Source organism: Cydia fagiglandana, chromosome 1 (assembly GCF_963556715.1).
Source record: "Cydia fagiglandana chromosome 1, ilCydFagi1.1, whole genome shotgun sequence".
NCBI classification, from domain to species: Eukaryota; Metazoa; Arthropoda; class Insecta; order Lepidoptera; family Tortricidae; genus Cydia; species Cydia fagiglandana.
Window position 1 is genome coordinate 10,104,670 of NC_085932.1, and position 17,044 is coordinate 10,121,713.

The window sequence follows — 17,044 nt, forward strand, 5'->3', positions numbered from 1 at the left end:
CAATATTTTATTTTACTCTATTGCACCGCACCGCGACCTTGGTGCGTCGCATCCATAAGTGAGAGCGAGTAAGAGATATCTGTTTCTCTTTTAAGATGCCGTTTGTATTTTAAGATGCTGTTTGTAGTATGTTCATATAAGAATTTTGCGATATTGGTTTGTATACTTGCTCAAGCAGATCTTGTCAGTAGAAAAAGGCGGCAAATTTGAAAAATGTAGGCGCGTAGGGATATCGTCTCATAGAAAATTTGAATTTCGCGCCTTTTTCTACTGACAAGATTTGCTTGACCGTCTATATCTTAATATAGCATGCAAAGATATCTTAACATAAAATTTCCATATCGCTGGATAGGTAGAAAAAATATTTGTTTTAGAAAAGAACAAACATACGGACAGACAGACAGACAGACAGACATGACGAATCCATAAGGATTCCGTTTTTTGCCATTTGGCTACGGAACCCTAAAAATGTGTAGGTATTCATCACATGTCAAAGACCGTGGCGGTACTCGATACATTATGATTGGACCATTAAACGCTTCTGTCGTTTTTTTACTTATGGGTCTGCAATTTAAAATCACAATTTCAATTCTAAATATTAATACCTAAACCGCTACCTAACGAGTAATATTACACAAATAACCCACATTTTTTTTATTTCAATAGTTATCTTATTATTCCCTTTTAAAGCCCAGTAATAGTGCCATTACTATCTCATTAAATTTACTCCAATAGGTACCAATAGAAAGTGTGCGCTGACACGCCATGCGTTGCGTGTATGGAAACCTTTATTCGAAACTCGTGCGCGCGAACGGGTGACGACGGAGGCGACGCTTGCGCAACCCCCGCCCCCGCGCCTCCGCCCCACCGGCCAGTCCGGCCATCGGCGACCGCCAGTTTATCCGAATTCGTGCAGCGATGTGTACATGTAACTAGTGATACATTATGACGGGAATAATGGATTTAAACATTGGTGGGTAAGAACACATTATGATTGTTATGTAATTAACTCTAATTGTTATAAATTAAGAAGGTAATAGGGTTTTTATTTTTTAAGGTCTCGTATATTTGCATGAATGGGGCATTTCCGCGGAAACCATTAAACGCTTCGAAGGTACGTGTTTGTTATTTTCGTTGTCGGATTATTTTCGTTTTTTTTAGTGTTAGAAATTAGGTAACCAATGTTGGCGTGTCTTTTTATTGGAAAATGCTTTTAAAACATTAGTATAATATATAATTTGAACTATTACTTATGAAAGCGAGCTTGTCGGTCGCCATCTTGTTTAAATTGCTTCACGGTAAATTTCTGTGTTGTTTTATCTCATGAATCTTGTACCTTTAAACGAGCAATTATTGTTATTTATTTATTTTTATATTTCGTTGATCTCGGAAACGGCTCTAACGATTTCAATGAAATTTGGTATATGGGGGTTTTCGGGGGCGAAAAATCGATCTAGTCTAGCTAGTCTTATCTCTGCGAAAACGCTCAATTTTTAGAGTTCCGTACCCAAAGGGTAAAACGGGACCCTATTACTAAGACTCCGCTGTCCGTCCGTCCGTCTGTCACCAGGCTGTATCTCACGAACCGTGATAGCTAGACAGTTGAAATTTTCACAGATGATGTATTTCTGTTGCCGCTATAACAACAAATACTAAAAACAGAATAAAATAAAGATTTTAGTGGGGCTCCCATACAACAAACGTGATTTTTGACTGAGGTTAAGCAACGTCGGGCGGAGTCAGTACTTGGATGACCGTTTTCTTTTTTGCCGTTTTTTGCATTATGGTACGGAACCCTTCGTGCGCGAGTCCGACTCGCACTTGCCCGGTTTTTGAGTTTTATAATGTTTTCCGAGCAAAGCTCGGTCTCCCAGATATTATTGTTAACAGTGCAATACTTAACATATTTCAGATAACAATATATCCCTCGAATTAATGAAATGTATGAAATCTGAAGAGTTACAGGAACTCATTCCGAATATAAGAGACAGAATTTTGTTCAAATCTGGGTTGGAACAGCTCTACAAAGTTATAGACGTACGTACCTATTGTTTACTTACCTGTCAACCTTTACTTATTAAGTAGTTGAATCAAAAGCTGTGCTTTTGTTGAAATGACACATTATTCTTAGTTAAAACCACAGTTTTCCTTTCTTTACTGAAATGGTTATGGTTGCAGGAAACGTCAACGGAAGCGGCAACAACAAGTGACATAGATTCGAGTAATGATGGTATATCAGCGCCGTGTAGTCCATCAGGGCGTGCGTCCAGTTTATCCAGTGTGTCCAGCTGTAACGAGAACCCTCGATCCGGAAAAAATCCACGCGTAAGTGTTTGAGCATTACTTAACTAATTTATATTATAAAACAAAGTTCTCTGCTGCGTCTGTCTGTATGTTCGCGATAAACTTAAAAACGATTGCACGGATTTTCATGCGGTTTTGACCAATACCATTCGAGTGACGCGACTCTTTCTTTGGTTGGACTGTAGCAAAGAGGGGCTGGGACTTAGAATTTTTATTTATTTTAATTTTAATTGTCATTACTAAAAAAGTGATTATTTCATCAAAATCTTTTAAATAAATCGTCGTCTAGTACCCACAACACAAGCCTTATTGAGCTTACTGTGGGACTAGGTAGATCTGTGTAAAATTGTCCTATAAGTAATATTTATTTTATTTTTATTTTAAATTATTCTAAGTGTTTTGCAACCCATAGGGGTTGCTTGGTTTTGTTCCTTTAATTAAATTTCCTATTCCCAGAAACGGCCCGACGGCCCCTCTTTGGTATTACAGTTTGTTGGGCATGGGTTGTGCACACCATCTTTACAATAGGTTAAAACTACATGTCCAAATTGTTGTTTACACGAATTTTAAGGCTGCGGACCGCGTGCGTCCAGGCCCCTATTTCACCAACGTGACAGGTGCGACAATTCGACAAGTCTCATTGTTGCTGACGTCACAGGCATCCATGGGCTACGGTTATCGCTTACCATCGGGCGGGCCGTATTCCTGTTTGTCACCATCATTGTATTATTTAAAAAAACTTTATTATATCGGCAAAACACAGGCATTTCTCTTGCGATGCTTATGATGATAATGATGACAATTGTCACAAGATTTCAAAGAACTTTCGGTAATTCTTGACAGCAAATGAGTTTTGTGCCGGAATGTTGTGACAATTGTCGTATTTCTTGTGACAATTGTCATTAGCTTCGCAAAATAAGTACTTATTAACTGGCGATATAGTGGAGTTTTTTTTAAATTAACATGTTGGTGGCACACAACCACACCGCCCATCTGATGGTACGCGGTTACCGTAGCCTATGGAGGCCTGTGACGTCAGTAACAGTGATGTCGACAATTGCCGGACCTGTCACGTTGGTGAAATAGGGGCCAGTCCGCGGCCTAAACGTTCCGTCACACAGGCGCGTTTTCCGGGCGGGACGTGAGCGTTTTGTATTAAAAGCGGCGCGTCCTGTGTCCTGTGTGACGAAGCCTTTAATAGAGTTCCGTAGGTCTTAATAGGGAAGCCTTATAATTTCGTCATGTCTATCCGTCCGTCTGTCTGTCTATCGGTCTGTTAGTCTTTATAAACCCCTGACGCAAAAAGAGGGGTAAGTAATTAAAATTTCACGTGTCTTGTGTGTCTGTCTGTGACATCTAAACGGATGGACCGCTTTTTTTAATCGAGATGATTCTTAGCTAAATTGTATCAAAATCTGTTTAGCCTTTTTTGAGATATTGAAGTAAGTATACAAGTACGTTCCCTACAGGTGGCATTAAAAAATCCTAAACTGTATAAGTAACAAATTGTTGTTTTCACACGTAACACTAAATATTCGAAACCTTTGTAAACAAACTTAGTTATGCAGTTACCACAAAGCTTTCTCGGTATTAATTGTGTATCCACTATATTGTCTTTATTTATTTTCTGATTCTTATTCATAGGAAATCGATATAACAACAATTTTGAACGATAATAACCACGGTAAACTAGTTTTGGCACGTTTGAAAACGTGCAAGAAGCTCGACGCTACTTTTAGATCCCATCTAACCAAAAGTATTGTTGAGTGGTACCTTAAGCATAACGAATGCATGAAAAAGGAAGATTTTATGGTTATAGCTGAAGCAATTCAAGTCTTTATTCCCACGGAATTAAAGGTTACCTACTTTTATACGCATTATTCGTAGGTAGTTATTGCATGTAAGTAATATGAGTATACAAGTGTTCCAAAAACCAGCGTTAAAATGAAAAGGTCTGATATAAGGCAGCTCATTTACGTCATTTATGGTCACCCTCTTTGTTTTATCCAAATTGCTTTCTGTACCTATCAATCTTACAATTCTTACATATTAGTGCGATAGAGACAGATACAGTTGTCGTAGCGCAAAAGATTGGCATGTTGGCTATTACGCGCCCGTGGTGCCTAGCCAAGATGGCAATTTTTGTTTTTAATTTAATAACCAAATCATTAGGTACATTACATAGGTACAAATTTCGCCGTTCTGGGGGTATTAATTTAATAACCAAATCTTTAGTACAATTTAGCTGTTCTGGGGGCCTTGCCAATATGCCAATCGCTTGCGCTCCGACAACGAAGCGCTTTCTGTCTCTATCAGACTATCACTCTTACATATTAGGGCGATACAGATACAGAGATAACGTTTCGTTGCCTTAGCGCAAACGATTGGCATGTTGGCTACGCACCCAAGGTGCCTAGCTAAGATGCCAATTTATGTTTTTAATTTAATAATAACTAGAGATGCAACGGAGAGTTGTTTGGCCGGATACCGGATATTCGGCCTGACCATCGGCCGAATATCCGGTATCGAATATCCGAATATTCGGCCGGCGGAACTATACCTACATTTCGGTTCTTCAGGTGCGCATTGTGCAGGTTTTGACCTGTTTCGTAGTTAACGATCGCGCGGATTCATTTCTGGGTTCGAAATAAGTGCGCGTGCAAGTGAGTGGAATGTTTAAATTGTTTTAAAATAATAAACGGTTTTTATAGTCCGTGGAGCTCACGACATAAAAGTGTGATATACGGCAAATGATGATGATGGAATTTCCTTTTGCAGAGTTGCTCCTTTTGACTCACAGATTGATTTAGGAGGGGGAGCCAACCGGATTTTTGATGCAACATTTTGACTTAAGGGGGGGTGCCCTCCGAAATTTGTAAAAAAATTTGTTTGGCTATGTGCGCAAGTTTGGTATAATTTTCGGGTAAATCAAGGATGCTAAATTCATTTCTGATATTTAATTTAAACGGTTTCATATAAATAATTTGAAAAAAAAATTCAATTTTATTTTTTTTCGATAAAATGCCAAAACTTTTCTTATTTTTATATATACACAAAAAATAAAAATTTCATGAAAAAGCCCTACTATTCCTCGTTATAAAAAGTATACACATGGTATATTTATGTCTAAAAATATAGAGAAAAAAAATGAAATGTAGACCTACTTTCGACCACCAGCTCACTGAATAGTATACAAATATATGAGTTACAGCTATGAGAATTACGGCGTTTGATGATGATGAGATACCCACAGATAGGCATAGTGAGTCCTTAAAACCCTTAGATCATTTTAGGAATGGGAGCCACCTTGATTTTTGGTGCGGTGTGATTGAAAGGGTGGGGATGATTTGTCCCATACAATCATAAATTTATGAAAGCATCTGTTTAGGTTTCTGCATTAAGTTTGGTGTCATTATCGAGTAAATTAAAAGAAAAAAAGAGCAATGGACTAATAGTTACATTATTTCGTATTTAAAAGATTTTACTGCCTAATATATTTGTAAATACTCTTTAACATTGCTTATGCTTGGTGCACAACGTAATCCGATTTAAGGGACGTAACTATACGGAGGAAAATAATTTAAATATTAGTCAATATTGACATTATTAATTTGTATTTTGAATACTTAATTACCTAAATGATTTCTATCTTTTGATTTACTCGAAAATGTCATCAAACTTATTGCAGAAACCTAAACAGGTGCTTGCGTAAATTTATGATTGTATGGGACAAATCACCCCACCTTTCATCCCGACTGTATCAAAAATCAAGGTGAATCTCCTTCCTAAAATGATCTAAGGGTTCTAAGGACTCACTATGTATAGTAAAAAGGGATCTCATCATCATAAATTGCTAAGCTGTAGCTCACACCGTTGTATCTTGTTCAATGGGTAGTCGAAAGTAGGTCTACATTTAAATTTTTTTGGTCACATTAATGTAGAATAAATCTGCCATATGTATACTTTTTATAACGAGAAATAGTAGGGCTTTTTCATGAAATTTTTATTTTTTGTGTGCATATTATAATAAGAAAAATATCGGCTTTTATTTGGAAAAAAAAATAGAAAGTTTATATTTTTCATTTTTTTTCAAATTATTTATATGAAACCGTATAAATTAAATATCAGAAACTAATTTAGCATCCTTGAGTTACACGAAAATGATACCAAACTTGACCAAATAGCAAAACTTTATTTTTTACAAATTTCGGGGACCTCAAGGGAAAATCAAGGGGACCCTTGAGTCAAAATTTTGCATCAAAAATTCGATTGGCTCCCCTTCGTAAATCAATCTGTGAGTCAAAAGGAGCAACTCTGCAAAAGGAAATTCCATCATCATCATTTGCCGTATAATTAAGTGAACACCAGGGACTATAATAGTAAATGTTTTAAAATAATAAATAATAAACTGTTTCTTAGATCCAATTTGTTTACTCAGAAATCACGCAATGTTACTTTCCGGTATCCGGCCGAATAGTAGGTTACTATCCGGTATCCGGCCGGATATTAAAATATTGGCCGGATACCGGATAATAACCATATCATTAGGTATTACAAATGGTACAATTTAGCTGTTCTGGGGGCCTAGCTAACATACCAATCGTTTGCGCCACGAGAACGAAACGCTATCTCTGTCTCTCTATCGCACTAATATGTAGGTAAGATTCCAGTGACAGAGACAGAAAGCGCTTCGTTGTCGGTTGTCGGAGTGTAGGCGATTGGTAACTTAGCCAGGCCCCCAGAACATCTAAATTGTACCTTAAGATTTGGTTATTAAATTAAAAACAAAAAAAAATATCTTGGCTAGGCACCTTGGGTGCATGGGTGCGTAGCCAACATGCCAATCCCTTGCGCTACCACAACGAAACGCTAGCTCTGTATCCCTATCGCACTAATATGTAAGAGTGATAGAGATAGATGACTATATACAACTCTACGGAACGTTAACGATTGGCATGTTGGCTAAGCACCCTGATCGGATGATAGAACCGTACTCTTCTTCTTCTTCCTCCTCGCGTTGTCCCGGCATTTTGCCACGGCTCATGGGAGCCTGGGGTCCGCTTGGCAACTAATCCCAGAAATTGGCGTAGGCACTAGTTTTTTATGAAAGCGACTGCTATAACATAACATAAAGCGTGGTCGTGCCAGATAGCATCTTTTTCGTGAATTTATACAAAATCTTCCGTGGTCGTGCTGTATAGCATCACACACACAATGATGGATTATATGTGCCTTATTATCAGCCCTTTTCGTTTTGACGTTGGTTTATGGGATATCTTGTATAAGTATAATTAGATTAGTGTTGCTTCATTGAAAATGTAATAGACGCTTAGCTAAAATGTATGTAAGTAGATAGAGATAGGCATTATGTATGTGATGTACCAAGAGGGTGGACCAAAATCGAAGACAACGCAATCGACGCCTTATTTAATGCAGTGCTACGCAACGTAAGCGCAGACCGCAATAACGTACCTTTCGACATGGTTTGTCACATTTTACCCTCTCAAGGGATGATTCCCGAGATAAAAAAATATGTTCTTATAACGTTATCCTGGTTAGAGTGGATTTAAAAAAGTTTTTCTTTATAATTACTCCTAGTAAATTTGTTCATCTTTGCAAATCATTAAAAAAGTTAACGAAAAGTAATTGAGTAATTTAATTACGAATTAATGTAATTGCAATTGCAAACTACACAGAAAATTAAATTTTATGTAATTAAATTACAAACAATTAAATTATATGTAATTCAATTAGTAATTAAATTACTCAAGTAATTAATTACGCCCAACACTGATAATACGAGTGAGATGCATAGAAAGTAAGTTACGCACACCGCTAGCGAATATGTCAGTGTCAGATCAATGTCAAGCTCGTGGTACTGAAGTTAGCTAACTACGAGTATAGTTACGTCACAGCGTTTTTGTCTGTTTTTAGGAGACATACTACATACCTGGTTTGAAATACAACAACAAATATAGACCTGCCAAAGGAAAACTGATAGATAGGTATAATAATCAAAGGAGACTATTAAAACGAGAAGGTGTTCTTGGCCGGAAAAGAAAACTTCAAATTGAAAATATTGATCAGGAACATTCAGGTACCTACCTAACTACTTACATGTTTAGGCCAGTAAACGAAGGAATTACAGCGGAAATAATACGTGTATAATAAGTGTGTGTACGTGTATAAAAAGGCGCGAATATATTATTAATACATTTTAAAATATTGATCCTAGCGAAAAAGTGTACTGAATGTTTTTTGTAGATTTCTTATGTAATAGATTTTTTTTTTGCTACGGGCCACCGTTTAAGAGTTATTTACGAAAAACTACGAAAAGTGACCTTAAAACCCCCCCTACCCGTTAGCTTCACCCCCACCCCCCGGTACTTTTAGTATTTTCTTTAATACACCATTACCTACACCCATGCTAAAATTGGCTTACACACGAATTATTTCCCCCGATTGGCAATGTTTGGTGTTCGTTTGGTGTACTAGTTTACAGAGTCAACACCAAATACACTTAAGATCAATGTAATCGGGTCACTATGTATGGAAAATCCTGATTTCATTGCTCAGGATGATAGCAGACAAAGTAGCCAAATGTATATCTAAGTCGCAACCCATCTTAAAGGGGCCCACTGATTACCAGTCCGCCGGACGGTATCGGCCTATCAGTTGTTCGGAGCTGTCAACTTTTTGTTCCAACTGACAGGCCGATATGGGCCCCTTAATTAAGTACCTTATACTAAGGATTTGTTGCAAAGTATTTGGCCACATTGTCTGCTCTTACGTGTTTTATATTTACTTTTCATGTGTTGTTTTGCATTTTACTTTTTTACTAAAACATCATTATCTTCAGCAGACATTGAAGAAGACGAGGAAACCGTTATATGGCTTCAGTACAACAAAGAGCCGTTTCAAGAAGTAAAAGATAAATGGCTGCAAACTAGAAAATATCGCATACAAACAGATTACAAAAACTCCACCAAAAATTTGCAAGACATATTAAAGAAATACCCCTTGTTAAAGCAGAGTTTTGGCTTTCAGCTTGTAAGTATACATTTTTATTAAAGCGGTAAAATAGTTATTCCTGTGAAAGTTAATTTAGCGCCACTTGCACCATTCTACTAACCCCGGGTTAACCGGTTAAACCTGACTTACCAGTACAAATTGAGACTAAGTTAACGTTTTAACCGCATAACCTTGAGTTACGGGATGGTGCAAGTGGCCCTAAACGATTAAGGGCCACTTGCACCAATCACTAACCCGGGGTTAACCGGTTACTCATACTCATTTATTTATAATATAATTACATATTACACGTCAAAATTGATATTAAATTAGGTAAATTAAGTAAAACCTGGAGTTACCACGATTACCAGTACAATTTGACACTGGGTTAACGGTTTAACCGGTTAACGCCGGACTAGTGGGATGGTGCAAGTGGTGCTAACGGATTAACTATTTTGTGACAAATATTATCTTTCAGCACTGATTAGTATTTAATATTTTATATGGTTTGCAGATTGAGTTGGACTTTGAATACAGCCATCCTAAAAGGGGCATCTCACTGTTTGTGAAGTTTCCAGAGTTTTTAGAAAAAGCTAATGCTGCTTTTATTGGCGTGAAAGTATTTCAAGATTTGAAGATCCTCTTCAACAACACAACACAAGAAGGTAAATTTTGCCTTTGGTAAATTTTATCGCGAGATAGAGATAGATTTCTCTTATGTGGATGAATCGAGAAATTGGGCCACTGCAGGAAAAAACATTAGGTTGCTTTTACCTTACCTGATCTTATACATAATAATCGTCTTTGTTTTACATGACCATATTATATAATAAGCTCTAATAAGTAGGTACCTATAATAAAATAAAATTCACTAATAAAATTTAAATTTAATTTCAGACACGAAAACATTTATTGCTTTGTCCCTACTTTGTGGGAAACTTGTCCCGACTGTCGGCAGATCTGATAATAGAAGGAACGATAAAAACGAAAAGGTAAGATAGCTGATAGGTTTTGATACATTTATTGTAAATTAGTAAACATCCCTACAATGGAACAGGCACCAGTAATTTAAACACTGGCAAGATTTTACCATAAACAGGAGCCATAGAACTGCTTAAGTTTGATGTTTCATTGATTATTCTTTGTTTTAAAATTAATGGCACCATACATCCCATCATGACTGGAACAAAAAAAACATAGTTTTTATTTGTTATATTGAAACCATAAAACATAATGGACGAATAGGACATTCAACTTTTAACTCGTAAAGTGGTAGAAATTTTACAGGTGCCGAGAAAATATCAAAATGCTCCAAATTTTCTTTTAAATGTCACACATGTCTGGTTCTCCTAACATAGGTTTATTAATCGACCTCAAAAAAGTCGATGGTTCACAGATAGTTCACAGTTCGTGGTCTCTATTTTATCATACAGTTATTTACTCAATGTTTGTTAAGATTTTTATATTATTTATTTACTTATATTACATATATTGACCCTTTGCTTATAAATGTTTCTGTTTTTAGCGCTCGTCAAAGGATTTGGCTGACCAAAAAAAATATAACAAACCGACCATATTAGAATCACGTGACAGCTTGATATTGCATGTGAAGGTAAATATTTTTAATTTAATACCTTATTTTGTATACTATAATAATAAAAAATATTTCAGCATATACACGTCCCACTGCTGGACACAGGCCTCCTCTCATGCGCGAGAGGGCTTGGGCTATAGTCCCCGCGCTAGCCAATGCGGGTTGACGACTTCACATATACCTTTGAATTCTTCGCAGATGTATGCAGGTTTCCTCACGATGTTTTTCTTCACCGAAAAGCGTCTTAGCTAAGAATATAAAATAAATATAAATTAAAGGTGACAATCCATTTCCAACGACAGCTGCACTACTGTTTATTTTACTATGTAAATTGACAATAACACCGACGCGTTCAGTACCAGTAGTGCAGCTGCGGTCAGAAATGGAATGTTACCCTAATGCTGGACACAGGCCTCCTCTCATGCGCGAGAGGGCTTGGGCTATAGTCCCCGCGCTAGCCAATGCGGGTTGACGACTTCACATATACCTTTGAATTCTTCGCAGATGTATGCAGGTTTCCTCACGATGTTTTTCTTCACCAAAAAGCGTCTTAGCTAAGAATATAAAATAAATATAAATTAAAGGTGACAATCCATTTCCAACGACAGCTGCACTACTGTTCATTTTACTATGTAAATTGACAATAACACCGACGCGTTCAGTACCAGTAGTGCAGCTGCGGTCAGAAATGGAATGTTACCCTAAGCTAAGTACTCCAAGCATGTACCTATTGAATATTTTTTGTAAGAAATATACAGTTTACATTTTATTATTTTCTAGACTGCTAAATATCAAATGATATTTCGTACGTAAGTTCCGCAAAACTCACTAGGACGAGCCGGGCTTTGAACCCGCGACCTCCAGATTGAAAGTCGCACGCTCTTACCGCTAGGCCACAAGCGCTTTTTATTGTGTATACTAAACCTGTAAAATGTAGATATTTCAATCGGCATATTCGGCAAACCATGAAGCAAACCCAATTTTTGGGTTTGTCTTATTCGGAATCACTGATGTCAAATGTGTAATAAACTTTTTTTTTTGTTTTAGACTCAGAGTGACATTCAGAATTGCCTTGCAACACGTCGGGATATCCACCTTAAGAAAGGACTCACATGCCAACCAGTGGTAATTTGCGTCGGGCCAGACGTCGAAAATATTACGGAGTTCTACGTCAATTTTGATGACGTCACTTACCAGCTGGAGTCTCTTTTAAAAGCTGTTGACATTTGCTTCAAAACCTTTCATGTATTTGATATAAAATATCCCCGCGAGAGTATTCAGCCGTGGATGTTCATACAACGGTACTTTTATGAAATTCACACGCCACAAGATCATACATTTCCGAGTGTTGCCACTTTAATTGCAGATTTAATGTAAGTTACTATCAATGTTTCTTTAGTGAAAATGACGTTTAATTGCTTTATCTGTAATTCCGAGTTAAAATCCCTGAAAGGTTTGTTTTTACATTTTGACTTGAAACATAATAATTTATCTGAATATAGTTGTGCACAGTCTACATGCAACAGACGCTTTCAAAATATAAAAAGCTATAAGAGACATCTACTCAGTCACAATATCTGTAAGCGGGGTAAATCTCAATCTAATAATGCTACTAATATTAGAACACAAAGAAATCATACACACACACATTGTGAATCAAGTGAGCCGAGTAGTAGTTGTATTCTCCACAATGAATCCGAACAAAATAATGACTTTGAAGTAACATGTATTGAAAATTGTGAAACAGAAATATTACGAAATGATACGTTACCTAATTGTGCTTTTTCACAAGTTTCAAAGCTAACCAGTTCAGACGACATAGCTGATACAAATGAAAAAACCGTTTATGATAACAGCCATATTGAAAATTTACAAAACAAAGCATTACAATTTGCTTTGTCCCTTTATAGCAATCCAAATTTAAACAGGGCTACGGCAGCAAACATTTTAACTGAAATAACACAGAACATAACTAAAGTGATTGGTGAGACTTTAAGTCATTACATGTCAGATGCTGTAAACAACAGTTCTATTCAAGCTGTAATTGATGTATGTTCCACTCCGTTTGAAAAAGTTGACACAGAATGGAAACTTTTACAGTACTTTGAAGGATTAGGTTGTTATATTAAACCCCAGCAATATATAATAGATTCTTCTGTGATACCATGCTTACAAAATGGCTCTAACATATTACAAACTAAAACGGCCAAAGGGACAATGGTGTCACTGAAGGAGTTGTTTAAATGTTTTTTTGAACTACCATCCGTGTTTGAATCAACTTTAACAAATATGGAAAATTTACAGAGTCAAACCGGAAAGCCACTGAGCAATTTCATTCAAGGATCTCTATGGAAATCGAAAATTTTAGGTAGGAGTGGAATATTCATCCCTTATTTTTTATATTTTGATGATTTTGAAACGGGCAATGCTTTAGGCAGCCATTCAGGCAAACAGTCCATCGCAGCCACATACTTGAGTTTTCCAACTCTTCCGTTGGAGTATTTATCATTATTGGAAAATATACTAGTTGCGTCACTGTTTAACACATCCCTAAAAAAGTTTGGTAAAGATTCACTTTTTCATTTACTTATCAGTGAATTGAAAGATTTGGAAACAGAAGGTATTGATATAGTAATTGAAAGTAAAACACAAAAAGTATATTTTGTCCTTGGTTTGATTATTGGCGATAACTTGGGCTTAAACTATTTGTTAGGATTTAGTCAATCATTTTCCAGTAATTATTACTGCAGAATTTGTAAAACTCACAAGTCAGTAATGTGTAAACAAACAGTTGAGTCAGTTTGTACTTTGAGAAACAAAGACAATTATACTAAAGATTTAATTTCAAATGACCCAACCGGAACAGGCGTATACGGAGATAGTATTTTCAATACTCTTCCAACCTACCATGTAACTGAAAATATGGCAGTTGATATCATGCACGATATTTTTGAAGGTGTTTGTCATTACGATATATGCAACATGTTATTGCACTATGTTCATAGGACTAAATTATTTAGTTTGAGCACTTTAAACAGCCGATTATCATTATTTGATTATTCTGCCAAGGAATTAGATCAAAAGCCCGCAACGGAAATAACCATTGACAATTTAAAAAATAAAAAATTAAAAATGAGTGCATCTGAGATGTCTTGTTTCGTTAATATTTTACCTTTTCTTATTGGAGATCTCGTTCCAGAAGATGACAGAGTCTGGAACTTATTTTTGAACTTGTTAAAAATTATTGATATTTTGTTAATGTCTGAAATTGACTGTTCAACAGTAGAATATCTCAAATATTTAATAACAGAACACCATGAACAATATCTCGAATACTTTAATGACACGTTAAAGCCTAAACATCATTTTATGATACACTACCCTCATATTATAAAACGTATAGGACCTCTAAAGCACATTTGGTGCATGCGATTTGAAGCAAAACACAAACAATTAAAACAAACTGCTTATAATACATCATCTAAACGCAATATACCTCTCACTTTAATGATAAAACAACAGTTAAACGTTGCACAAAGAGTTCATACTAGGCAGGGTTTCTCTGACAGACTTACATGTGGAAGCGTTGATAACACTACAATGATTCCTGAATTAACCAACGCGACAGTAAACGGATCTAGTATACGTGATATTCGAATAAATTGGGTGACAAAATATGGCACTATGTTTAAGCCTGGTTTAATTTTTACCATTTTCAATGAGCAAGAAGTTATATTTTACAAAATTGTTTATATACTTAAATTAGAGCCAGCCATTTTTTTATTATGTAAAGTTCTTATTAATATTGGTTTCAATGACCACCTTCAAGCATATCAGCTACACGAAACTAATTGCACGAGTAATTTTGAATGCCTTAAATTAGAGAACGTTACAAGTCTTCCAATAGTTCCTCATTTGGTGCCTAATGGAGATATGTATTGCAGGGTGAAATATTAATAGTTATACCTATTGGGTATTTTATTATGTTTAACATATTTCAGAAAACAAGGTTTCCTTCAAATTAATGTAAAGTATGTAATCTGAGGAGCTGAAAGTCCAACTCCATCTGCAAATCATAAACCAGCTGCTTACAGTCATAATTCATACATTTTCATAAGATAGTGTACATGCAGGTTCATACAGGTTTACATATAAGTAGAAATCAACTACCTCATTTGGTACAAAATTATTAATATCTGCAATTAAGGCGGCATCACTCGGTTTATGTTCTTCTCTCAAAACTCTGGCACTCTGCTTCAACATTTAATGTACCGTTAGAAAATAGTACTGTTTTACAACTTTCAAACGCTATCATTTCTATGTTTTATATAAATTTTGGTATATAGGCGCCACTATCTATAGAGCAATAGGGCACTTTTCAGCCGTCCTAATATAAGGAAAAATAGGGGCTATTCCCACTAGTTACCACCAAGCTGTTACCAGTGGTAACTACTGGGATTTTTTTCTCCACCTTTTACCCTTTTTGTTAAAGTTCAAACCTAATAAAAACAGTATAAATTGTATCGTATAAATACAGAGTAGTTTAATAAATAATGATATGTCCATTAGTGTTCCAGTAAACTGCCTTAAAGTGATAAATAATAGTTTGTTTTTAACTGATTTGTATGTTCGTCCGTATAATTAATTCGAGTTACAATTAATAAGATAAATCTCATTCAAGCGTTAATTTCTCATTGACTATTTTAGTTTTTGCACTTGCACGGGTAAAACTGTTTTTATTTTTATTTTTAATCACTTTTAAGGCAGTTCACTGAAACACTAATCGGCTTAAGTATAATTATTTATTAAAGTACAATATATACAGCGTGTTTGGTACATCGTTTGCCAAATTAAAACGGCAGATAGGTTGAGTCATTTGCTATCTTCTCAGGCCTAGAAATGTTTAATTTGGTGCAAAAAAAATTCTTCCCTTCTATGACAGTTTTTCGTACTTAAATTTCAAATTTTTATTTTCGTAGTTGTAAAAAAATACCATGGCCAATTTTGTTTTTCTAGGTATGAGAACATAGCAAATGACTCAAGCTATCTGCCGTTTTAATTTGGCAAACGATGTACCAAACACCCTGTATATACAACAGTATATATACTGTTTTTATTAGTTGTTGAATTTTAGTGGTAACTACTGGGAAAAAAATCCCAGTAGTTACCACTGGTAATTGGTGGTAACTAGTGCGAATAACCCGAATAATGCAATAACTATATATTATATGAGATTGATACATAGTTACTGCGTATTTTATTAGGACGGCAGCTTTGTGTAGTAAATTTTTTATGGCAGAATTGCTTGTAGGGAGGTGGCTACCTTTTAGAGTGTTTTCCATAGTAGTCTATTTTATAATAAATTATATATTTTGTTAGAGCCAGCCATGACTGAGCAAATACTAAATAAGATTAATGAATGATACACATGAGTTGCGTTCTCGCGCGCGACTCCATACTTGAAGTCGCGCCAGATGTATGGAGTCGCGCGCGAGAACGCAACTCAGCCCACCTACCCCATTGCGATTTTGTAGTCGTTTCGCAGTTGAAATCAAGGCTCTGAACCGGTTTTTTCTTCATACAAAAAATACCGGTATTATTACGTTCTTTTTCGTTCTTTGGTTTTATTATTTCATTTTTGACAATCTAATAATAAGAAGTTGTTACCTAAATACATGATTCAGTCCTACGTAAAGAGCATAAAATAATTAAAAATATTGGGGCTATTTTGGGTTTTACAAAAAACCGGTTCCGAGCCCTGATTGAAATGCAGTCGAGCTATTATATCTTTTCGTTTTTAGATTTGAACATATTTAATCTAATATGCTACTATATATCCCAAAAACCATTTTGTATTTCATGACCCATGTTCCGTGGGAAAAGTTGTTCAGTTTTGTGAGTACCTACTGTACTGTCACTAGGTTTCGGGTTAAGTATACAGGGTTTTTGTAACACCTTGAATATATATTCGCACATATATATATATATATGTATAAAGCATCATAATATGCGCGCCACCTAAACCTAATTCGATTTTTTTTCTACCTGTGGTAGGTTCAATTGTTTAAGAATAAACTTTTTGTCGTATGAATCGTTTTTTAATGTTCTTTTTACAGTACTTGCTATGCCGAACCA

General features: G+C 35.8%; 2 protein-coding genes across 8 annotated transcripts in view; both read left to right on the forward strand.

Annotated features, from left to right (window-relative positions):
• LOC134663705 (kinesin-like protein CG14535) overlaps positions 1 to 17,044 on the forward strand; it is a 323,990-nt gene that overhangs the window by 274,338 nt on the left and 32,608 nt on the right. The window lies entirely within an intron of this gene.
• On the forward strand, positions 894 to 17,000 carry LOC134663581 (uncharacterized). 3 transcript variants are annotated; one of them, XM_063519989.1, is made up of 11 exons: positions 894 to 973; positions 1,058 to 1,114; positions 1,913 to 2,037; positions 2,179 to 2,325; positions 3,949 to 4,161; positions 8,239 to 8,401; positions 9,164 to 9,354; positions 9,830 to 9,980; positions 10,213 to 10,307; positions 10,841 to 10,927; positions 11,957 to 17,000. In XM_063519989.1, the coding sequence occupies exons 1-11, from the start codon at positions 946 to 948 to the stop codon at positions 12,284 to 12,286; spliced, it is 1,587 nt and encodes a 528-aa protein (XP_063376059.1). In that variant the 5' UTR covers positions 894 to 945; the 3' UTR covers positions 12,287 to 17,000. The 3 variants fall into 3 exon arrangements, with proteins under 3 accessions (XP_063376059.1, XP_063376065.1, XP_063376073.1); XM_063519995.1 differs by having other exon boundaries at positions 9,167 to 9,354; XM_063520003.1 differs by lacking the exon at positions 3,949 to 4,161.

Bases quoted from the DNA above. Each gene is read 5' to 3' on its own strand.
- LOC134663581 (XM_063519989.1), top strand. From the start codon at position 946: ATGACGGGAATAATGGATTTAAACATTG. The intron at 974-1,057 runs GTGGGTAAGAAC...TTATTTTTTAAG, and splicing joins AATAATGGATTTAAACATTG to GTCTCGTATATTTGCATGAA. The intron at 4,162-8,238 runs GTTACCTACTTT...GTCTGTTTTTAG, and splicing joins TTATTCCCACGGAATTAAAG to GAGACATACTACATACCTGG.